The sequence below is a fragment of the Ambystoma mexicanum genome, chromosome 1p, assembly GCF_040938575.1.
Source record: "Ambystoma mexicanum isolate Mex_15411 chromosome 1p, UKY_AmexF1_1, whole genome shotgun sequence".
NCBI lineage: Eukaryota > Metazoa > Chordata > Amphibia > Caudata > Ambystomatidae > Ambystoma > Ambystoma mexicanum.
The window spans coordinates 1,178,530,336-1,178,552,072 of record NC_090921.1 but is presented as its reverse complement, the minus strand read 5'-3'; the positions used below and the strand labels follow the sequence as shown (position 1 = coordinate 1,178,552,072).

Here is a 21,737-nt window from a genome sequence, read left to right as displayed (position 1 = left end):
GCCGCACTTTTCGGCATCGGACCAAGGCATTAACGCTAATTACACCATGCCAGTAATGTTGGATACTTACCGCCTGGGTTGTAATGAGGGCCTATATGTCAGTGCCGGTCTCCTTTTTTCATGCTGGCTGTGCCTAAAGTATGTCATGAGGCCTATCACAATAACATATGATATGATTGATACGATTGGTTATTTATAACGAGCTTAATACCCAGAGGTTTGCAATCACATACTTGGGGATGGGGCCTATGCTGCTCATGTCATCTTGCTTCCAAGGCGTGCACCTTGCCCCTGAGCTATCCTTCCAGGACGATATACAAGCCATGCTTACTCCTGTCAAGCAGCTAGTGCCGGAAGGATATCATGAAGACTGTTGAAGCAAAATGGAGCTTGCCAGAATTCTCCCCTTTCCTGCTCATTTCACGCAAACACTATCATGAGGTTTATGTTTAGCTAGGTCAGAAATGGTACAGTAACACATATTTTCATGAGGCTTTTTTGCTCCAGCTCCGCCCCATTTAACATAACATTTTGGGCCCAGGTTTTCCCCATGTCGCTCTCATCACAGCGTTCCCTTCAAAATGCTGGATTAGCCCACGAAACATCTGCACTACCCGGTGACTGCCTTTTTTGTGGACAGGCGCGTTATAAATGACTTATCATATCATACGTTCAATCACCCCACTCCCAATGCAAACATATTTGGGCTCAGTGAGTTGGGCTGTGGTATCGCGACCACAATATCTTCACCCTTTCCTAATTCATCATATTACATTTCCTTTCTCTGAACAAACATGTGGGCCTTGTATGACCCTGAGCTGCCACTGCTCTTGAAGTAGCAGTGAGACTATCTATGTATCAGTTTAGAGGCAAAAAAAGACTGTGGTAAAAATAGAAGGAAAAAAGAGTGCATTTGAACAGTTACGAAGAGTGGACAATTCCTCCTTATTCTTAATGTTATTAAATCAGAATAATATATTATTACATGAAAGCTTTTAAGAATATTAATTCAGATTTCGGGCCTAAGTGACAGTCTGAAATGCTAATCGGTAGGTGCAGGTGTCAACACCAAGTGGTGGCTACTGGAAAGTGTAAGCCAGCTGACAAAAACAAGACATTGCATACACAAAGTAACTTACCGGCAGTGGGTGCTTGTGGATTCTCAGTGGTGCTCTGTTTGGCGTAGCCGACGAGCATTAATCCAAATGGACTGCCGACTAGTTTGAAACTGTGGCTCCCTGGTTTAGTGCCCATATCATATTGGGCATAAGAATATTCAGTTCCAGGTATAGGTTTCCAATCAATATCTGAAATATGTTGTCCATCCAGGGTAATTTGAGTCACCGCTGTGGTCTTTGCTGTGAGAATTGCAAGATTCTTATAGTAGTTGGGATTAGCAATAACTTTATAGTTTGTGGCAAATTGTGAGATGTCGGGGACATAGGTCATGAAAGGCTGACATGGCTGGTCAGCTATCTTTCCCCCTGTGCTGTAGTACATCACTAGGACAGGAACATTAGTTTTGATGCTGACCGCAGTGGATGCAGGGAGTCCAATTTGCACGACTTGTCCGGGTTTTAGGGTTTGGCTTTGCTTCCGGTCTCCCACTTGATAATCAACTTGAGTGCTTTGGGAAGGAACAATATACACAAGGTCGGTATTTCCTGGTGTGGCTAAAGATGAAACAAAATAATGTGTTCCCCAGCGAGAGCTGGGAGGAAGCTGTGTAGAGATATGGTAGTAGGATGTGCTTTTCCCAGAACTGCTGTATCCACTTGATACTCCAAGAGGCGTTGTTGATGCAACTGTGGTACCAGACAAGTCTTCCTTGCTCTGCAAAGTGACACACTGATAAGGATCAAGGTTGATGGTCATTGTGCTGCCTGCTGGGTAGTCCTGCCCCTGGAATTTCACAGGAGCCTTCAGATTAATGATAGCTTTGTTTGGATGTTGGTAATTAGTAAGGGATATTTCTTTGAGATCATCATCTGATTTGCCAGGTGGTGTAACCACGCTATATTCCAGTCCCAGTGATTCGAAGGGTGAAGCTGTGGACGTTTCTGCAACATCCCCGAAGAAGATTCCACTTGTAACTGTGATTGGTTTATCAGCGCTAATAATGACAGCAGAGGATTTTGTACTCTCCTTTAACATCTCTGCTGGAATAGTGAGTGTAATGGTCGCTGTCTGCCACTTACTCATCGGCACTTTTCTGTTAAAATGGGTTAGCCCATTCACTATAGTGACCTGGGTGAAGTCTTCACTTGCAGTAATTTGCAATTCCCACCTCACTGACCCCTTCTTGTTTTGGAATATTGGGCTTGGGATAAAAAACTCCTTTCCTGTGGGGGCTGATGGCTTTTCACCTAAAAACATAAGAACAAAGAAAGTTGATATTGTTATTGAACGTTTTTATGTTATAAAAGGCTAATGATGGGTCATTTATCTAGTTTCAACAGATACCCAGAGCAGCTTCATGAGGACTGTATCAGTGGCAGAGGAAGAGGCAATACCAGGTGGGGGTACACCCCCACCTTTGCACCTACTCCATGCACGTGTGCCCCACCTACCTCCCGCTGGGCTTTTGTGGGTTGAGGACAGACATAAAAATTAAATTGTGCATGACTGAGTGGCAACTAGCTGGGATTCTGACTGCGCACCACATGCGTCCCTTATAGAGCGCTGCTTATTCTCACATGGACAGTAGAAGAAGAAGCAGCAGCGTGAAATCATAAGTTTAACAAAAAGCAAAACAACGTGTTTGGCTGCATGTGTGGGCTTAAAAGTTTGAATGAGTGCAAACCCACCCATGTCTATATGTATGTGTATTTACGCTTGTGTGAATGTGAGTGGGACTGTTTGTATTTGTGCGTGGAAGTGTGATGCAAATGCATGAATATTTGCATGAGTTGATGTCCTGAAATATGAATGTTATTTACATTGGTGACACCACCAATTATAAGAAGTGTGATATCAAATAACTACCAGTGGAAAGGCTGGCATACATTGTGGGCACAGCATCATGAAAGAGATATTCTATGGCATTGCTGGCAGATATTTAGGGCACGTCTTCATGAATTTTACTTAGACTGGCAATTTTGGAAAACATTAGGGGAACAACCACAACATGATTTACAGAATAAATTTTGGTATTTATTGTGGAAGCAATATTAGGAAAGTGCTTTACAGTGGTATTGCTGGCATTTAATTTGGGCACCGCTTCATGAAATGGATTTAGACTGAAAATGTTGGCATATATTGTGTGTGCAATATCATCAACGTGACTAATAGTGGGAATTATTGCATATAATGGGTGTACAGCATCAAAATGTGAAACACACATTGCAATGCTGACCTATATCTTGGGTGCAACATCCAAGTGATTTAAAGAATAGCTGCTGGCACATATTGTGGGAGCAGCATCATGAACATGACGTACAGTGACAGGGCTGGCATATATTGTGGATACAGCTTCATGAAAATAATTAACATTGGCAAACCTGGCATAAATATTGGGCCATCATCAAAGTGATTTACTCATTGCATTATGACAAACATTTTGGGCACAGCTTCATGAAAGTGGTTTACAATCACAATGCTGCCATGTATTGTGGACACTTGCATCAGGAAGTGTTGTAAAATGCTCCTGTGTGCTTTTGGTGACCTGGTATCTGTTGGATTTTCTGTATTTGTTACTTTAGAAACAGGAACAAATTGCAAATATATATGGCGTTTTCTTCCATTTATCTCCAACATTGTGCTGGAAAATGCATCATTTCAACCAATTATTTCAGGTTTCATTTAGGTGATTCTCTCCAACCCCCATACTTTATAAAGGGCTCCCTTGCTACACTCAATTCAGATTGATTAATACTCCCCTCCACAAAGAATATTCAGTAGCTGTCAATGACCTTGCATTTTTTTTACATTATCAGGGCTCTTCGGTAGCCACCAAGTAGCCTGGCACTAATAATTGTCTCTGCAATTGGAAGGAGTACTAAGGACGTTTTACGACTATTTCTTCACTTACATTTGATTTTATATTTTCAAAACAGAATGAGTTTCAAATAAACAGTCCTTGCTGCTCCTCAGTGGTGTATGCATATTTTCATGTCACATGTATAGTACAGGAAGCTATTTGCAATGGATAGCAGTTTACTGCTGGTTTCATTTTCCCAGGGAAGGCAAATTATACACCTTCTCTATGATCCACTTAAATCCACTCTTTTTCCAATTCTGGTCATTTAGAACTGCTGCTTCCTATTTGCGTGGGGCTGAATTCCCATTGTATCTGGCATAGGGTATGCCTTGGATCAGGGCTTCATTTATAGCTTATTTCATACATTTGTTTGTTTGCTTTTTGGGGTGATTAGGGCCATTTGCTATTGTGAAGTTGCTTAACTGCACATTTGTTTTTAAGCATCTTAGTTTCTAAGAGAAACATTCAGTTGTGCAACTATAGAATAGCCCACACAATGAAATGCACGTGTATATATATATATGCGTGGCTTCTCCAGAAGCATCTCGTTTTAAAGGTAGGTTCTATTGTCACCAAAAGAGTTAAAGGCCCATTTGTGACCCGGTTAGAGCAAGCAGACTTTGATTATCTCTACTTAGAATCAGACTGCTGACTTTGCTTCCCAGGCAAGGCTAGACAGCTTCATGTGCTTGACTGAATGTTTCCAGTGTTCTCAAATGCTTCTCCTGCACCTGAACTTTCTGCAAGGAAGCAGGTGGCGGGTGTCGACATTCATGTATTTTACGCGTATTTGAATTTCAGGGACACTGGGTGGAAATGTTTTTATTTGACTCAACATTCAATCTTGTGTTGCACACTATGCTGAGAGGGGTCTGTTTGTCCGGAGGTCTTTCAAGCACAAAATATCTTTGTGTGTCTTTGCTGAATGGCGCGCACATGGCACCATGCATCGCCATCTGACTGGAGGCAGCCTCTCTGACAGGGGTATGGCTTGCTCAACCTGCCACAGTGCTGCTGCCAGCTCTTGCAGAGGCAGGCCCTAAGGTCGGAATGTTGCTTGATAGCCAGAGTTGCAGTGCTATTTTCCTGCCCCACCTTTCCGGGCACAGTCATGTTACCAACACTTATCTGTGCACGCGACACAGCAAGTCAGCCATTCCTACCACAAACATGCAGTAGCCCTCACATGCTGCCTCAATGACCTCCACCGTTCTCGTTACCGCTAATGCTTTAAACTCTCGTGTTATGACATTTCTTGTTTTTTTTTTTTAAATAAACAGAAAACACTAGCCATAGCAAAGCTGATACGTTCATTAGGCTACCTCACCTTTCCTTCTACTAGCTTTGATCTAGCAAGCTATCAGACATGAACATGAGTCAGTTACTCTAGCAAAAGCACAACCTCTCCAAAATCCTGCTTTTTGATGTTTACAAAAACAAACCAACAAGCTGCACTTTCCATAACTATAAAGTTAAATCCCACTCTCTTATATCTTGTTAAGTACCCGTTCCAGGGATTATACCACAGGTAACGGCCGGAGTCCCAAATTAAAGGCACTGTGGTGTTACCCCCCCCCCTGTGTAGCCAATAGAACGGGTACTTAACAGTATTAGCACCCATTACAGTGGTTGGTAAGGGGCTAATTTGAAGTATTTGCTTTCCGTGAACAGGTCGTATTGTGGCGTACCGTTCATGGAAAGAAAATACTGTTGCAAGATGGCTACACTGGATTGGGAAGGCGGGGCTTCGTACAAAGCCCCTCTTCCATTTCCATGGCACCCGCACAGAGCAGAGCGGAAGCAGCCGCTGTAGTGGCGGCATTCAACGAGCAGCAATGAGGTAAGTGGGAAGGGGATTTTTTTAATAAGTGGGAAGACAGTGGGGGAAAGATGGGGAGCCGGGGAACCGGCCAACAGGTGGCTTAAAACACGGGCTAGATTGGCAGTTTTAGCCTGCATTCCTAGCCTCGTGCTGGGTTTGCCCCACCCACAGGGTGGTAATTCAAGACGAAAAATGACCATATGAAACAGAATTAGAAACAATGAATATGTCGCACAGACGACCCTCCACACCCCACTCACACATATGGCCTACAGTATGGGCAGCAGCACTGAAAAGTTCCCCTTAAAGACAGAATAGGCATAGAATGGCCAGCAATTTTGTAAAGTTCCCCCGGGCCCAGACAGATGCAGCACAGAAGCAGCACTGTGACAGGAGCAACATGGGCCACAACAATGCTAGTTGCATTCTCATTCAGCTGGAATAGCTTGTGAAGCAGCTTTACAAGCTTCCCTCACAGAGAACAGGACCAGCATTGGCAGTAGAACTGCATACTTCTCTCATACACAGACACACGCACACCCACACACGCACGCACTCTACAGCAGTGGTAACTGGTGAATTTTTAAATGGGTGCAGCGCAAAGGGTTTTCCCAAATTAGCACAAGCGGCCGCCTCGAGCAAGCCCAAACTATCTCAGGGCATTGGCGATTTCCTCCTAGAAAGGATTACAATAATGGATTCGAATGTTGTATTTTACTGTGCAAACTTCTGAAACTTTGGCAGAAATGCTGTAGAATTTACAGTCAATTCTGTACAGTGGCATGCTAAATACATTTTCAGTCCGACCCAAGTTGCCTAAAGAACGCAGAAGCTTTTTGTAACATATGTGTATGCGATATACACCCAAAGAGACCCATAAGGCACTGACACGCTATGTAACAGCACTGGCTGTGCAAAATGTATTTTCATATTCTTTGTGCCCAGAAACCTTAGGCATGACTCAACAATATTTGCCAGCACTGGCCCTGGCCCAATGTCTTGGTATTAATAGCTAAAGAATATTAAAAGGACTGTCAGTCACAATAATATATGCCAGCGCTCGTCCATCAGTCATGCTTCCAGGACCCAAAGAATATCATGAGGTCCGTCACAACACTATATGCCAGTGCTGGTTTCCTTTCATACAAGTGTGATAATGTTGACTTGTGTCCTTTTTGCTTGGCATCTTTGCCCTCATTTTTTGGTGAATGTCTTTCGTTGTAGAAAGCAAAGCTTTGACCCCTACTAACATAACCCCAATTCTGGCAGGTGTGGCTACCATGTCAGGTCGGGAGGTAAGCACTGCCAAACGAGTAAACAGACGTTGACGCAGTGTTGATGTAGATGTAGGAGGGGTTAATTCCTGTCTTACCGATACTGCTCAGGTATCCAATAACATGTGGCACAGCACAAGCACATGACTAAAGTAGGTAAACAGACCACTGGAGAGAGCTGCTATGTCTACTCTCTCATTCCCTATGCCATCTGTGCCTCCAGAACATTTGTGGCAACTAAAATACCAGCAACAAGAGCACATTGCCTTATGTACCTATCAATGTGTACCACCCGAGGAAGATTCCAAGGGAAAACTGCAACCTTGAGATGGATGTCCAGGAAATCTTTTCCCTATGGGGATAGCTATATAAAAACACTAGACATGATGAACAGTTATTGGAAAAAGAACCAAGCTATACAATATATCACTGACAGCCTGCAGAAAGGAGAGACAAAATCAATAACATTTAATGAAGTACCTTCCTCCAAGAAAGGACCAGTAGAAATAGGAGGAGAACCAGGATGCTGGAAAAGACAAGAAATGCTTGTATATGGCCAAGTATGAACAACCAAAGGATGGAAAGAAGGAGTGGTAGGGAGCAGAAAACATACACTCTTAACAGTTCCAGTTTGTAGAGTGCAAGAAGAGAATGACAAATGCCTAAAAGAATGGGAAACAAGTGCAAAGCTACTAACTTGGGTAGGCAATGAGGCTCGGCCCATGCCCATAGTACCAATGAAAGGAGCGGCATTGTGTTTCCAGAATGGCGGAGCAGTAAAAGTTGGAGAAAACAAGGAATGCAAGCAAATAGTGAAGCCTCCAGGCATGAAAGTTGGAACAGCAGTACTAACGGATCCCTATTGGGCTTGCGGATCCAAGACATACAAGAAACTACCACCCAACTTGGGAGGAGTATGCTCACTGGTACACATTAACACACCAGCATTAGTAGTACCACAGAAGGACATCAAGATAGACAAATTCCCTAGCATAGACTCTACCAGAAGAAAGGGGAGGTCTGTTGAAAGGAAACTACATATTGTCAGCAATGGAAGACTCTCTAGAAGACATACCACCCGAGCATCGATTGTTCTGCAGGACAGAAATGTTCTTTGCATCCATTGTTCCAGCAGTTCAGACATACACAAATGCAAAATGCCTCCAGAGAGATGGGAGCTGATGCAAACCAGAAACTCGACCTTCAACAGCTTCAACGCCATAAAAGAAGAGCTCTGAGCAGTACAGTTAATGGCCTCCAGAATAGATATGTTCTGGATCTCCACACAGCAATGGAAGTAGGAGTGTGCACCGAGATCGGATCTTCTTGCTGCACGTTCAGCTCAGAAAATGACGAATCCAATGGAACACTCACTGGGGCAGTTACCAAGTTATCACACCAAAATGGAGAAAGTAGCGAAAGGTGCAGAGAAAGATGATGGTTGGCTATCATACATCTTCTAATGGCGACCTACACGGATGGCCAATGGACTGAAGGTGTTGCTGGCAGCATAGGTATAGTGCTTCTGACACTATGTGTGATCAGAATATACAATACACAATGCCGAAAGATGACAGAGAAAACTGTAGGAAAGAAATACTAGTAGAAACAACTTCTGGGGAGGACAAAATAATACCAGCTTGAGATACCTTAAGGACACAAATAATGGGGTGTCCATTGTACCGGTCCTGAGTAGTGTTCGAGGACAACAACCAAAAAGAATATGGGGGAAAATGGGTGTGATGTATCCCTGAAAGAGATTGCTCTTACGTAACATGGAGTTTGGATGACCATGCAAAATTGGATGGACACTTAGTAGGAGTAACAAAGATTTGGCTGGCAAGGTAAAGGTGAATAGGTTTAGAGGAGTGGTCTACATGTTGAAAAGAGGGGGGAATTAAGAGAGAGTGCCCGGAATGGCCCTCACATTCCCTATGCGCATGTCAGCCCAAAGGATGAGAAACGAGAGAGGCCATGTATGGGAACAGATATTCTTTTAGGCAACCATTCAAACCCTAACCAGCTGATGCCTTTGCAGAGACAAGTGCCTCATCACTGGATCAGGTCAACAGATAATAACAACCAGCCATGTTGACATCACTAGCGACCACACGACATAGCAACATTAGTCCCAAAGTGAATTTGCATGCCTGCACAAAGTTACTCAGAAACACACACACACAGGAAGAACATGCTTACAACGTTCTGTAGATAGAGGACAGACACATATGCATACTGTCAAAATCTTTTCCTTTTCACTAGCCAAATGCAGAAATGCAAGACAGTAAAGCATACATGGAGTGAGCTTGCAGTCGCTTCATCGCAACTAACCATAAGGGGCTAGAGGGACACATAAGAAACCTATAAGGGCTTTATCAATACTAATCTCTAAAAAGGAATTACTAGAATATATAGGGAAACCACGGAATGTAGTGAATTTGTATGAAGCCATAATCATCAAAATATGGAAGAAGAGATGCAGACTCTGCAGCGTGAAGCACAGAGCCAGTGTTTGCATCCAAGGACAAGGGCAGGTGGAAAAATCCTAATATCCAAGACAGTGAGCCACCAGCAAAATACAGAACAAAATCCTCAATAATTGCAGACGGAAAGGATCAGTCTCGTGGTCCTTGCCCACGTGACCCAGCCGAGTCGATCAATGGCCTTATACTCATAGTGGGAGGAGGAGCTTGTCCCAGTGTAGCAGACACGACTGATACATGCGTTGTCCACAGAATTTTGCAACCTACAGGTACTCTCCCAGGCCAAGTGGGGATATCAGTGGTAACAATGGGGACACACAGTCTTTCCCATTACCTGGAAAAGGTACATGAGCATTGTGAACAGAACAGGGTCCCAGGCCTGGGGAGACCCGCTCAAGCCAATCCAGATGCTCCAACCCGGGGGTGGTGTGTGAAGTTGCAGGGGCCAATGGTCATGCTGCGACCCTGAAATAAAGTAATACATAGTTTTTTGGGGAAGTCTCAGGCAAACCCACCTGACATGGGAAGACCACTGGAATAACTCATATAGGAAATTTTCATAGGTGGGATCACTTGAGTTACCCAATGGACATGGCCCTTATGTTTTTGGGATTGATTGGAGGCTGTTATGTCACTAAGAAATAAAACCAGGTGATACAGGTTCAGGTTCTTTGCTTGCCAGAGATTTTGTTGTTTCCTGTATGACCCCTTTCTTTTGGGGGATAAATATGGTTTATTTGCCAAATGGCTGAGTTCTCCATTATTGCCGGGGGGAAGGGTTTGGATGGGCCTCAGATACTCTGCTGACCTGTGGTATGATTGATATGAACCACCCCCCTTTTAATGGTATACTGTTACAACACTGTCTGATAATGTAGGTTTAATAACTGATTAAAATCATGTGAAAAACTGTCAATACCAAACGATCAATGTTATTTACTGGAAAGACCCTGCATACAATAATATAAAGGTTGCATAAAAAAAATAATCTTCCTACCAGTGGGTAGTTCCAGAATCTCCATTTTCTTCTGTTTGTGATACCCCAAAATGATGAGTTCAACTAAACTGCTAGATGATTCTAATGTATGGTTGTCAGGCATGCTGCTAATATATATTGCTGTCGAGAAGTCAGTTTCAGGGATTTCATTCCATTTAAGATTTGATAGAGATTGTCGATCAAATATGACTTTGGAAATACCTGCGGTTTTTCCTGTGAGAATGAGAAGCCTTTTCTCAAAGTTGGGATTGGCATTTATTGTATAAATGGGGCTACATTGTCTTGTGCCGGGAATGTTGATAGGAATGGTTCACGTGGCTGGTCACCAGTTTTCCCTCCTGTGCAGTAGTACACCAGCCCGACTGTTTTTTTGGCTTTGATGAAGATGTTGGTGGGTGACGGGAGTCCAATCTGGGCAACCTGCCCAGTTTTCAAGGTTTACCTTTGCTCGTGTTCAACCACTTGGTAATCTAGTTCAATGGGTTGTGAAGTGACGACAAGCATGTTGGTTTTCCCTGGCGATGCCAATGAAGGGATCATGAACTTTCTATCCCAATGAGAGGCAGGCACGAGCTGAGTGGACACATGGTATAGTGGAGAGACTGTTTCAGGACGTCTATGTCCGCTGTAAACAGACATTGGATACATTGACTCAATCCTTGTGACAGATAAATTATCCTTGCTTGTAAGTAAGATCACCCCAAATGGTTTAAGAGTGAGAGTTATTGTGCTGCCTGCTGGATAGGGTTTATCCTGGCAATGAACAGATGCACTTGGGGAGATAACAACCTTGTTTGGCGTTCCAAGGTTAACGAGGTAACATTCTTTGTTGTCACTGTCTGATCTCCCTGGGGGTGTCACAATGTAATACTGACCGCCAGGTTTTCTAAAGGAGCAACGTCAGGGGTCTCTACACGGCTGCCTGTCATGAAGGCAGCTTGAACTATTATAGGGTTATTTGATTTGACTCTGATGGGTGAGATTGGTTTGCCTGTTGTCAGCATCTCTTCAGGTACAGTAAATGAAATGGTTTGGAATTCGCCCTTCTTCATTGCAATTTCTTTTTTGATATTGGCTGTATCAAAAGTGAGAATGCAGATTGTTTTGTCAAAGTAACTATTCATGGTGATATCAGATCTTAATGGCTGCTTCTCTTTCATGTACTTTGTCCAGGGGATGACAAAGTCCTTTCTCACAGGACTGGCTGGATGTTCAAAAACCCTTCCTTAATTTCTGAGTATAACAGGCATGTAAATACGACATTTTCGCAACATTAACAACACAGCCACTGCTTTCCGAAACATTTCCATCCATCCGTTGCCTCCTCTCATTCATCCCTAATTCGAGAATTGAGTCCTAGGACACTATATTGCAGCCACCATCTAAGCCTAGGCCTAACCGGTCTGGGGGCGGAGTGGCCCTGATCTTTCCTGAATGGGTCACTGCCACTATCATACCCACTCAGACCTTCAAATGCCTCATCTGCAGGCTTGGTGTCTCTCCAATCCTCCCGCGGACTCTTGCCACCATCTACAGGACCCCTGATCCGGTCTCCCTCTACCTTTCGGAGTGGTCTGACCTCACCTCTTCTCTCCTGGCCACCACCTCCAAGCTTCTCTTCCTCAGAGACTTCAATATTCACCTTGACTCTCCTGATGCGTCCTCTGGAGTCTTCTGCAGCCTCTGTGAGTCTCTTTCCCTCAACCTTCTTTGCTCCAGTCTGACTCACTCAGCCAGACACATCTTGGATGCTCTCATCTCAGCAGACATACCCATTTCCAAACCTCTCAGTACTCCTTTCTCCTGGTCTGACCATGCTCTCCTGTCCTCACGCCTGAATTTCTTGGGTCCCCCAGTGAAGCGTCTGGCCGCACTGCCAGTCTCCTTCTCCGACATTCAACAGATGAACCGAGTGTCATTTGCGGCCTTTGCCGCCACTTTCATTCCCTCTCCCACTCGGACCTCTGCCTCTCACTCCGACACAGCCCTTGTTAACCTTCACCTCTCCATCTCCAACACCCTTGACATCCTTGCCCCTGTCATGGTGATCCACAGGAAGCCGACCACCAAGCGTAACATCTGGTATGACCCCAACCTAGCCTCTTTAAAACGCAAGTGCAGAGCTGCTTATCGGAAGTGCCAGACTTCGAGCTTTGCCTCTGACAGACTGGCCTGCCACCTGCTGCAATGGCACTACCGCCTCTTCATCCGCTCGAAGAAGAAGTCCTAAATCCAAGCTTGATTCTCTAGGTCCACTAACAACCTGGCTGAACTGTTCAAAATCTGCAAGGAATATGCCAGTCCATCTGCAGTCTCTACTTCTCCTCTGCCATCACTGACCCTCTGCACTTCATTTGCCTCTCACTTCACAACCAAAACTCAGGACATCCTGTCCTCACTCTCCTCTACACCCCTCCCTTCTCCCTTACCTACTCTCAGCCGCCCCTGGCCCTCTTCTCTCCTGGCCTCCTTCTTACCTCTTTATCACCCATAGCACCCGATGAGGACTCTAGACAAGTGCTCTCTATGAAAGTATCCTCCAAATAGGTGCTCACCTGTTCCTCCAGAAATATCAGCAATCACATTGCACCCCTTGCTCCAGCCTTGGCTGATTTCTGCAATCACTCCTTCGCCACTGGTTCCTTCTGCTACCCTTCAAGCACTCCCTTGTGCACCCTCTCCTCAAAAAGCCTTCTGACGACACCTCCGGCCCGGCTAACCACAGCCCTATTCCCATTACCCTCTTCCCGGGGAAACTCCTGGAAAAACTGGTCATCTCTCAGCTGATCCACTACACTGAATCTGTTGGATGTCTCCACAACCACCAGTCTGGCCTGAAAGCAACCAGAGGCACAGAAACGGTACTCCTGAACACCCATACAGACTTGCTCTCAAATCTCGATTCCAACACTCCTTCCATTCTCATCCTTCATGATCTTTCCTCTGCCTTTGATACATCAAATCATGCCACCGGTATAAATTGGCTCTGTGATATGCTTGGCATCACGGACCTGGCGCTGAACTGGTTTACCTCCTTCCTCTATGACCGACACTCCCATGTTCAACTGGGTCCTTTCCTCTCCCCTATCACACTCTCCACCTGCAGCGTCCCTCATGGCTCTATCCTCTCACCATAGCTCTTCTACATCTACCTTGCCCCTCTGGCTCATTTGATCTCTGCATTCTCTCCTCACTTCCAGTGTTATGCAAATGACATGCAGCTCTCCTTCAAGCTTCCCTCCAGTGCCTCCTCTTCTTCCTCTCCCATTCCTGACTGTATCGCTGCTATTCAGGCTGGGCGGGCTACTAATGATCTCTACCTTAATACCATTAAAATGGAGATCCTTCTCATTGGGACCCCATCTCCCTAATTCCCTCCTTCTCTCTGCCCGCCCTCCATGGGTCCCCTCCCCTCACCCTCTTGTGATGCAAAAAACCTTGGAGTCATTGTCAACTGTTTTCTCTCCTCACATCGCAGACCTTGCCAAGAAGGCCCACTTTCAGCTGCACCTCCTCAGAGGCATTCTCCTTTTCCTCACCTTACCCCAGAAACTCACTGTCCCCAGAGCTCTGGTCCTCTCTAGGCTGGACTACAGCAACAGCATCTTCCTCAATCTGCCTAAATCCTCCCTACACCCCCTTCAACTCAGAATAGGACTGCAAGACTAATCCTTTGCCTCAATCCCAGGGACTGCATCTCTCCAGCCCTGAAATCTCTCCACTGGCTGCCGGTTTTTGCTAGGATCAAGTTCAAGTCCCTTCGCTTCATCCACAATGCTTTCTTGGGCCTGGGTCCCCACTACATCCAACTCACTTGCCCCAAATACCCTGCTGCTAGAGCCCTTCGGTCATCTAGCGAAACTCCCAGCAGATCAGATGCTTTTCCACACAGAGCGTGGGGGTGGAGTAGATCTCTCTATTCCGCAGAAGCATCCTCCTGGAATGGTCTCCCAGTCCCTCTCAGACTTCAGCCGGACCTCAGGTTCCAGAAGCTTCTCAAGACTCTCCTTTTCTCTTTTTCCTTACACATCCCCCTCCTCTGCTATGTTACCCCTCTGCCTCATTTTGATTTTGACTGGCCATCTGGTTCCCTGTGAGTCACACTGGGCACCATGCCCTCCTCGCCCAGTCTACCCCTCTCCTCTGTCTGCTCTGACCACCCTATTCCTCCGCTTGCCCTACCAGGCTCCATACCCCTGTACAAGCCTAGAGGGGCTGCACCCCTACTGATCCCGGTCCGCTCCCCTGCCCTTCTTTTTACTGCACTTGCACGATCCAAATGAAACAAGGCCTAGTAGGACCGTTTTTGTTATTCTTCTCCCCTGTTCCCCCACCCCCTTTTTGTCTTGAGGCGCCTTGAGGCACCATTTTCTATATAGGCGCATTATAAATACCCAATAAATAAATAAATGTGAACATGTGAACAGAGCTGCATATACCTTTTGTTTGAGCAGAGACTTGCCTACTAGCAGGAGAACACAGAGCAAGTGTTCCTTCTATTTCTACCATGAACAGGGCCCCACATTAGAAATAGATAGAAACTGGACAGTATGGGTTAATGGCATCTTTCCATCCCCCAAGAGGCCCTTGTATGCTTTCTACCTGCCAGCGTTTTAAGCTGCATTGTTCAAAGATTTTGAAAGTTGGATGGCCCTCAATCTAAGCGAATTCAGGTGGTTAGAGCGTCCACCTGACATATTTGGGCCACACTAAGTAAAACATCCCTAAATCAGACACACACACGCTGTCATTTTGTAATCATTTGGACTAATTTAAAATTCTATTCACAGATGTGAATACCAAATGATCAAGATTATATACTAGACAGATTGCATGTAAAAAAATGTCGAGGTTGCATAGAAAACCAAATCTTCCTACCAGGGGGTAGTTCCGGAATCTCAGTTTTCTTCTGTTTGGGAAAACCCACTATGAGGAGTCCAAGGGGAGTGCTGGGTGATTCTAATGTGTGGCTGCCAGGCATGTTGCTAATGTCATATATCGCCGTCGAGAAGCCACTTCCATGGATTTCATTCCATCTAACATTTTTTAGAGGATGTTGATCTAATGTGATTTTGGGAATCCCTTCGGTTTTTCCTGTGAGAATGAGAAGCCTTTTCTCAAAGTTGGGATTGGCATTTATTGTATAAATGCGGCTATATTGTCTCATGTCAGGAATGTTGATTAGGAACGGTTCACGTGGCTGGTCACCAGTTTTCCCTCCTGTGCAGTAGTACACCAGCCCGACCGGTTCACTGGCTGTGATCAAGACATTGGTGGATGATGGGAGTCCAATCTGGGCAACCTGCCCAGTTTTCAAGGTTTGCCTTTGCTTGTGGTCACCCACTTGGTACTCTATTTCAGTGGGTTTCGAAGCGACAACAAACAACAAGTCGGTTTTCCCTGGTGATGCGAACGAAGGCGTCATGAAACGTTGTCCCCAACGAGAGGAAGGCACGAGTTGAGTGGACACATGGTATGGTGGAGAGACTGTTTTAGGACTGGTATATCCGCTGTAAACAGAGATTGGATTAATTGACTCAATCATGGTTCCAGATAAGTTCTCCTTGCTTGTAAGTAACATCTCCTCAAATGGTTTAAGGATGAGAGTTATTGTGCTACCTGCTGGATACGATTTTCCCTGGCAATCCAGAGGTGCACTTGCGGAGATAACAACCTTGTTTGGCGTTCCAAGGTTAACGAGGTAACATTCTTTGTTGTCACTGTCTGATCTCCCTGGGGGTGTCACAATGTAATATTTGCGGCCAAGTTGTCCTAAAGGAGCAACGTCAGGGGTCTCTACACGGCTGCCTGTAATGAAGACAACTTGAAGTAATACAGGGTGATTTGTCTTGACTCTGATGGGTGAGATTGGTTCTCCTGTTGTCAGCATCTCTTCGGGTACAGTAAATGAAATGGTCTGCGATTCGCCCTTCTTCATTGTGATATCTTTTCGGAATTTGGCTGTATCAAAGGTGAGACTGCAGCTTGTTTGGTCAATGAAACTACACACTGTGATCTGAAATGTTACTGGCTGCTTCTCTTTCATGTACATTGTGCAGGGGATGACAAAGTCCGTTCCCACAGGACTGGCTGGATGTTCACCTGTAAACATGAAAACAAGAAACCACATCAAATTAGAGCACGTTTCAGACATGCGATTCCAACAGTTATTTGTCCAGATCTGTCTTGCTAAGTCAAACACTCTCTCTTCATTTCTGAGTATAAGAGGCATGTAAATACGACATTTCGCAACGTTAACAACACAGCCACTGCTTTCCGAAGCATTTCCCTCCATCCATTGCCTCCTCTCATTCATCCCTAATTCGAGAATTGAGTCCTAGGACACTATATTGCAGCCACCATTAAGTACACATTAATTGTTAAGTACAAATGTGCACAGAAGACACTTAAAAGGTCTTTAGAAAAATGAAAGCTTTTGTCACCGAAACAACCTGCAATTCCACCACGAGAAGTCTTGCTCAGTGGGAAGTCTATGCTTTTACATATAAGGGGCCTGATTCACAGAAGCATTTTATAATGGGGCAATCCCATAGGAAAACGCTCTGTGAATCAGGTCCAAAGTGCATCATAACATGTCAAGCGTTGCTCCGAATCCAGCGTTTAGGAGCGGGAGATGCTAATTGCAAATGAAAGGCATGGGCGGCAGTGGGGCAGGGTGCAAGAACTGACACGCGTCTTTATAGTTTCAGCTAAAATAACAAAGCTGAGCAAACCTTAACCAACAAGCACAGAGAACTACACAAAACAGCATCTTTATACAGTGGGCAGCCTTTACTTTTATAACCAGATTTGGTTGTATCTAGTGCTTCATTCAAGACTCATCCTTCTTCTAAGCACTTTTTAAATAGGTTCTATTGCCATTGTTATACAGCATTGAATATATATTTTTTAAACCAATGTGTTAGAAAGGAAAATAAAACACACAGGGCACTCGCACATTAGATTCCCAAGTACATTCGGAGTTTCGTTTTGAATGGATCTTTTTGAGATTCACACAAACGAAACGCACCACATTCATACAATGTGGATCCAAAAGGAACCCTTGAGTGTCTGTCTCTCAAACGGTTCCATGTGTTTGCATAGACTACTGTCTAAAAGTCTGCATTTTTTCTCTGCATTTTTGGTCGTTATGAATGCAACCATTGCTTTGAATGGGGTGCCCCCCCACGATCCCCCCCAAACCAACACCTCCACCCTCTAGCGTCCCACACTCCACCCCCTCCTCCCTAGCCCCACAAGCACATGTACATTAATATATATGAATTTGGTCGATTTCGAATAAAAGTGCACGAAAAATATGCAATCTTTTATATAGCAGTCTATGAAAACCACTTTCACGCTCTCAAACACACGATTTTCACACTAGTCATAGAAACGTGTTTACACTGAGGTCAGTACTCATGATACATGTGCAGCAATTCTTATGTTTCTACACAGATAGGTCATGCGGTCCATGCTTAAATAAATGAGCCTGCAACGATGGACATCACTGCCTGCACGAGAGCAAACCCACAGCACTACTTTTGCTATTGTTTAATGTTCTTTTAAAATTAATATATCCACCACATTTGGATTTCCATTGTCATCAATGTAAATAAATCCATAAAAATTGGAAATTGCGGCCCAGAAATATGAATGGGGGTTCTCCAATGAGCCACACGTGATCTGTGAATTTTTGAGATCACCCCTTTAAATATCTGGTGACCCATGAGTGATTTCTTTGGTGGTTAAAACCCCATTAAACTTCCCATATGTTCCCCCTCTCCTTGTGGTCCCTTGTGGTGGTTACAGTGCTGCTCACTGCCACTTTTCGCGCAATCTTTGCTGGAGTGTGTCCATGATAGAAATAAAACAAACCCTTTTTTTCCAATTGCAGGCAGTCCCTTGTGGAAACAGAAACACTTTTTTTCCTATTTCCATTGCTGGCTTTCATGTGCCAATGTTGGCTTGCATGGTCTTTCTACACTGCAATGTTGTACCAATGTCTAGGGGCACCATTCAAATCGACCAGAATGGCACTGTCATGGCGCAGGGCTCTCATACCAACCTCCTACTTCTTGATAGGAGTTTTCCATCCCTCATCAACCCTGTCCCTTCTCTTACCAATCCCTCCTGCTACTACCCCTCAGGCCCCTTCACCACCACCGAGGGGCGTTGCACATTCCTGTACCCCTCCTCGGAAGACCATTAAACACTCTTCTGACATCTGTCACCTCCTTGACGACTTTGACCTTGACGTCCTCACTCTCACCGAGAAATGGTTCACTGCCAGCTCTGTCAGGGTTTCTGACACACTCTTCCCGGAGGGCTACAAGATCCTCTTTAAGCCTAGGCCTAACCGGTCTGGGGGCGGAGTGGCCCTGATCTTTCCTGAATGGGTCACTGCCACTATCATACCCACTCAGACCTTCAAATGCCTCATCTGCAGGCTTGGTGTCTCTCCAATCCTCCCACAGACTCTTGCCACCATCTACAGGACCCCTGATCCGGTCTCCCTCTTCCTTTCGGAGTGGTCTGACCTCACCTCTTCTCTCCTGGCCACCACCTCCAAGCTTCTCTTCCTCAGAGACTTCAATATTCACCTTGACTCTCCTGATGCGTCCTCTGGAGTCTTCTGCAGCCCCTGTGAGTCTCTTTCCCTCAACCTTCTTTGCTCCAGTCTGACTCACTCAGCCAGACACATCTTGGATGCTCTCATCTCAGCAGACATACCCATTTGCAAACCTCTCAGTACTCCTCTTTCCTGGTCTGACCATGCTCTCCTGTCCTCACGCCTGAATTTCTTGGGTCCCCCGGTGAAGCGTCTGGCCGCACTGCCAGTCTCCTTCTCCGAGATTCAACAGATGAACCGAGTGTCATTTGCTGCCTTTGCCGCCACTTTCATTCCCTCTCGCACTCGGACCTCTGCCTCTCACTCCGACACAGCCGTTGTTAACCTTCACCTCTCCATCTCCAACACCCTTGACATCCTTGCCCCTGTCATGGTGATCCACATGAAGCCTACCTCCAAGCGTAACATCTGGTATGACCCCAACCTAGCCTCTTTAAAACGCAAGTGCAGAGCTACTTATCGGAAGTGCCAGACTTCGAGCTTTGCCTCTGACAGACTGGCCTGCCACCTGCTGCAATGGCACTACCGCCTCTTCATCCGCTCGAAGAAGAAGTCCTAAATCCAAGCTTGATTCTCTAGGTCCACTAACAACCTGGCTGAACTGTTCAAAATCTGCAAAGAATATGCCAGTCCATCTGCAGTCTCTACTTCTCCTCTGCCATCACTGACCCTCTGCACTTCATTTGCCTCTCACTTCACAACCAAAACTCAGGACATCCTGTCCTCACTCGCCTCTACACCCCTCCCTTCTCGCTTACCTACTCTCAGCCGCCCCTGGCCCTCTTCTCTCCTGGCCTCCTTCTTACCTCTTTATCACCCATAGCACCCGATGAGGACTCTAGACAAGTGCTCTCTATGAAAGAATCCTCCACATAGGTGCTCACCTGTTCCTCCAGAAATATCAGCAATCACATTGCCCCCCTTGCTCCAGCCATGGCGGATTTCTGCAATCACTCCTTCGCCACTGGCTCCTTCTGCTACCCCTCATGCACTCCCTTGTGCACCCTCTCCTCAAAAAGCCTTCTGACGACACCTCGGGCCCGGCTAACCACAGCCCTATTCCCATTCCCCTCTTCCCGGGGAAACTCCTGGAAAAACTGGTCATCTCTCAGCTGATCCACTACACTGAATCTGTTGGATGTCTCCACAACCACCAGTCTGGCCTGAAAGCAACCAGAGGCACAGAAACGGTACTCCTGAACACCCATACAGACTTGCTCTCAAATCTCGATTCCAACACTCCTTCCATTCTCATCCTTCTTGATCTTTCCTCTGCCTTTGATACATCAAATCATGCCACCGGTATAAATTGGCTCTGTGATATGCTTAGCATCACGGACCTGGCGCTGAACTGGTTTACCTCCTTCCTCTATGACCGACACTCCCATGTTCAACTGGGTCCTTTCCTCTCCCCTATCACACTCTCCACCTGCAGCGTCCCTCAGGGCTCTATCCTCTCACCATAGCTCTTCAACATCTACCTTGCCCCTCTGGCTCATTTGATCTCTGCCTTCTCTCCTCACTTCCAGTGTTATGCAAATGACATGCAGCTCTCCTTCAAGCTTCCCTCCAGTGCCTCCTCTTCTTCCTCTCCCATTCCTGACTGTATGACTGCTATTCAGGCTGGGCGTGCTGCTAATGATCTCTACCTTAATACCATTAAAATGGAGATCCTTCTCATTGGGACCCCATCTCCCTAATTCCCTCCTTATCTCTGCCCATCCTCCATGGGTCCCCTCCCCTCACCCTCTTGTGATGCAAAAAACTTTGGAGTCATCGTCAACTGTTTTCTCTCCTCACATCGCAGACCTTGCCAAGAAGGCCCACTTTCAGCTGCACCTCCTCAGAGGCATTCTCCTTTTCCTCACCTTCCCCCAGAAACTCACTGTCCCCAGAGCTCTGGTCCTCTCTAGGCTGGACTACTGCAACAGCATCTTCCTCAATCTGCCTAAATCCTCCCTACACCGCCTTCAACTCAGAATAGGACTGCAAGACTTATCCTTTGCCTCAATCCCAGGGACTGCATCTCTCCAGCCCCGAAATCTCTCCACTGGCTGCCGGTTTTTGCTAGGATCAAGTTCAAGTCCCTTCGCTTCATCCACAATGCTTTCTTGGGCCTGGGTCCCCACTACATCCAACTCACTTGCCCCAAATACCCTGCTGCTAGAGCCCTTCGGTCATCTAGCGCAACTCCCAGCAGATCAGATGCTTTTCCACACAGAGCGTGGGGGTGGGGTAGATCTCTCTATTCCGCAGAAGCCTCCTCCTGGAATGGTCTCCCAGCCCCTCTCAGACTTCAGCCGGACCTCAGGTTACAAGCTTCTCAAGACTCTCCTTTTCTCTTTTTCCTTACACATCCCCCTCCTCTGCTATGTTACCCCTCTGCCTCATTTTGATTTTGACTGGCCATCTGGTTCCCTGTGAGTCACACTGGGCACCATGCCCTCCTCGCCCAGTCTACCCCTCTCCTCTGTCTGCCCTGACCACCCTATTCCTCCGCTTGCCCTACCAGGCTCCACACCCCTGTACAAGCCTAGAGGGGCTGCACCC

At 45.9% G+C, this 21,737-nt stretch overlaps 1 protein-coding gene across 1 annotated transcript in view; it reads right to left on the bottom strand.

Annotated features, from left to right (window-relative positions):
• Window positions 1-21,737, bottom strand: part of LOC138451173 (uncharacterized) — a 190,044-nt gene that overhangs the window by 48,980 nt on the left and 119,327 nt on the right. Inside the window, exons 18-19 of the mRNA XM_069604890.1 lie at window positions 15,434-16,657; window positions 1,140-2,366 (exon numbers count right to left, since the gene is read on the bottom strand). Coding sequence (XP_069460991.1) covers window positions 1,140-2,366; window positions 15,434-16,657 — 2,451 coding nt within the window. The remainder of the gene's footprint in view (window positions 1-1,139; window positions 2,367-15,433; window positions 16,658-21,737) is intronic.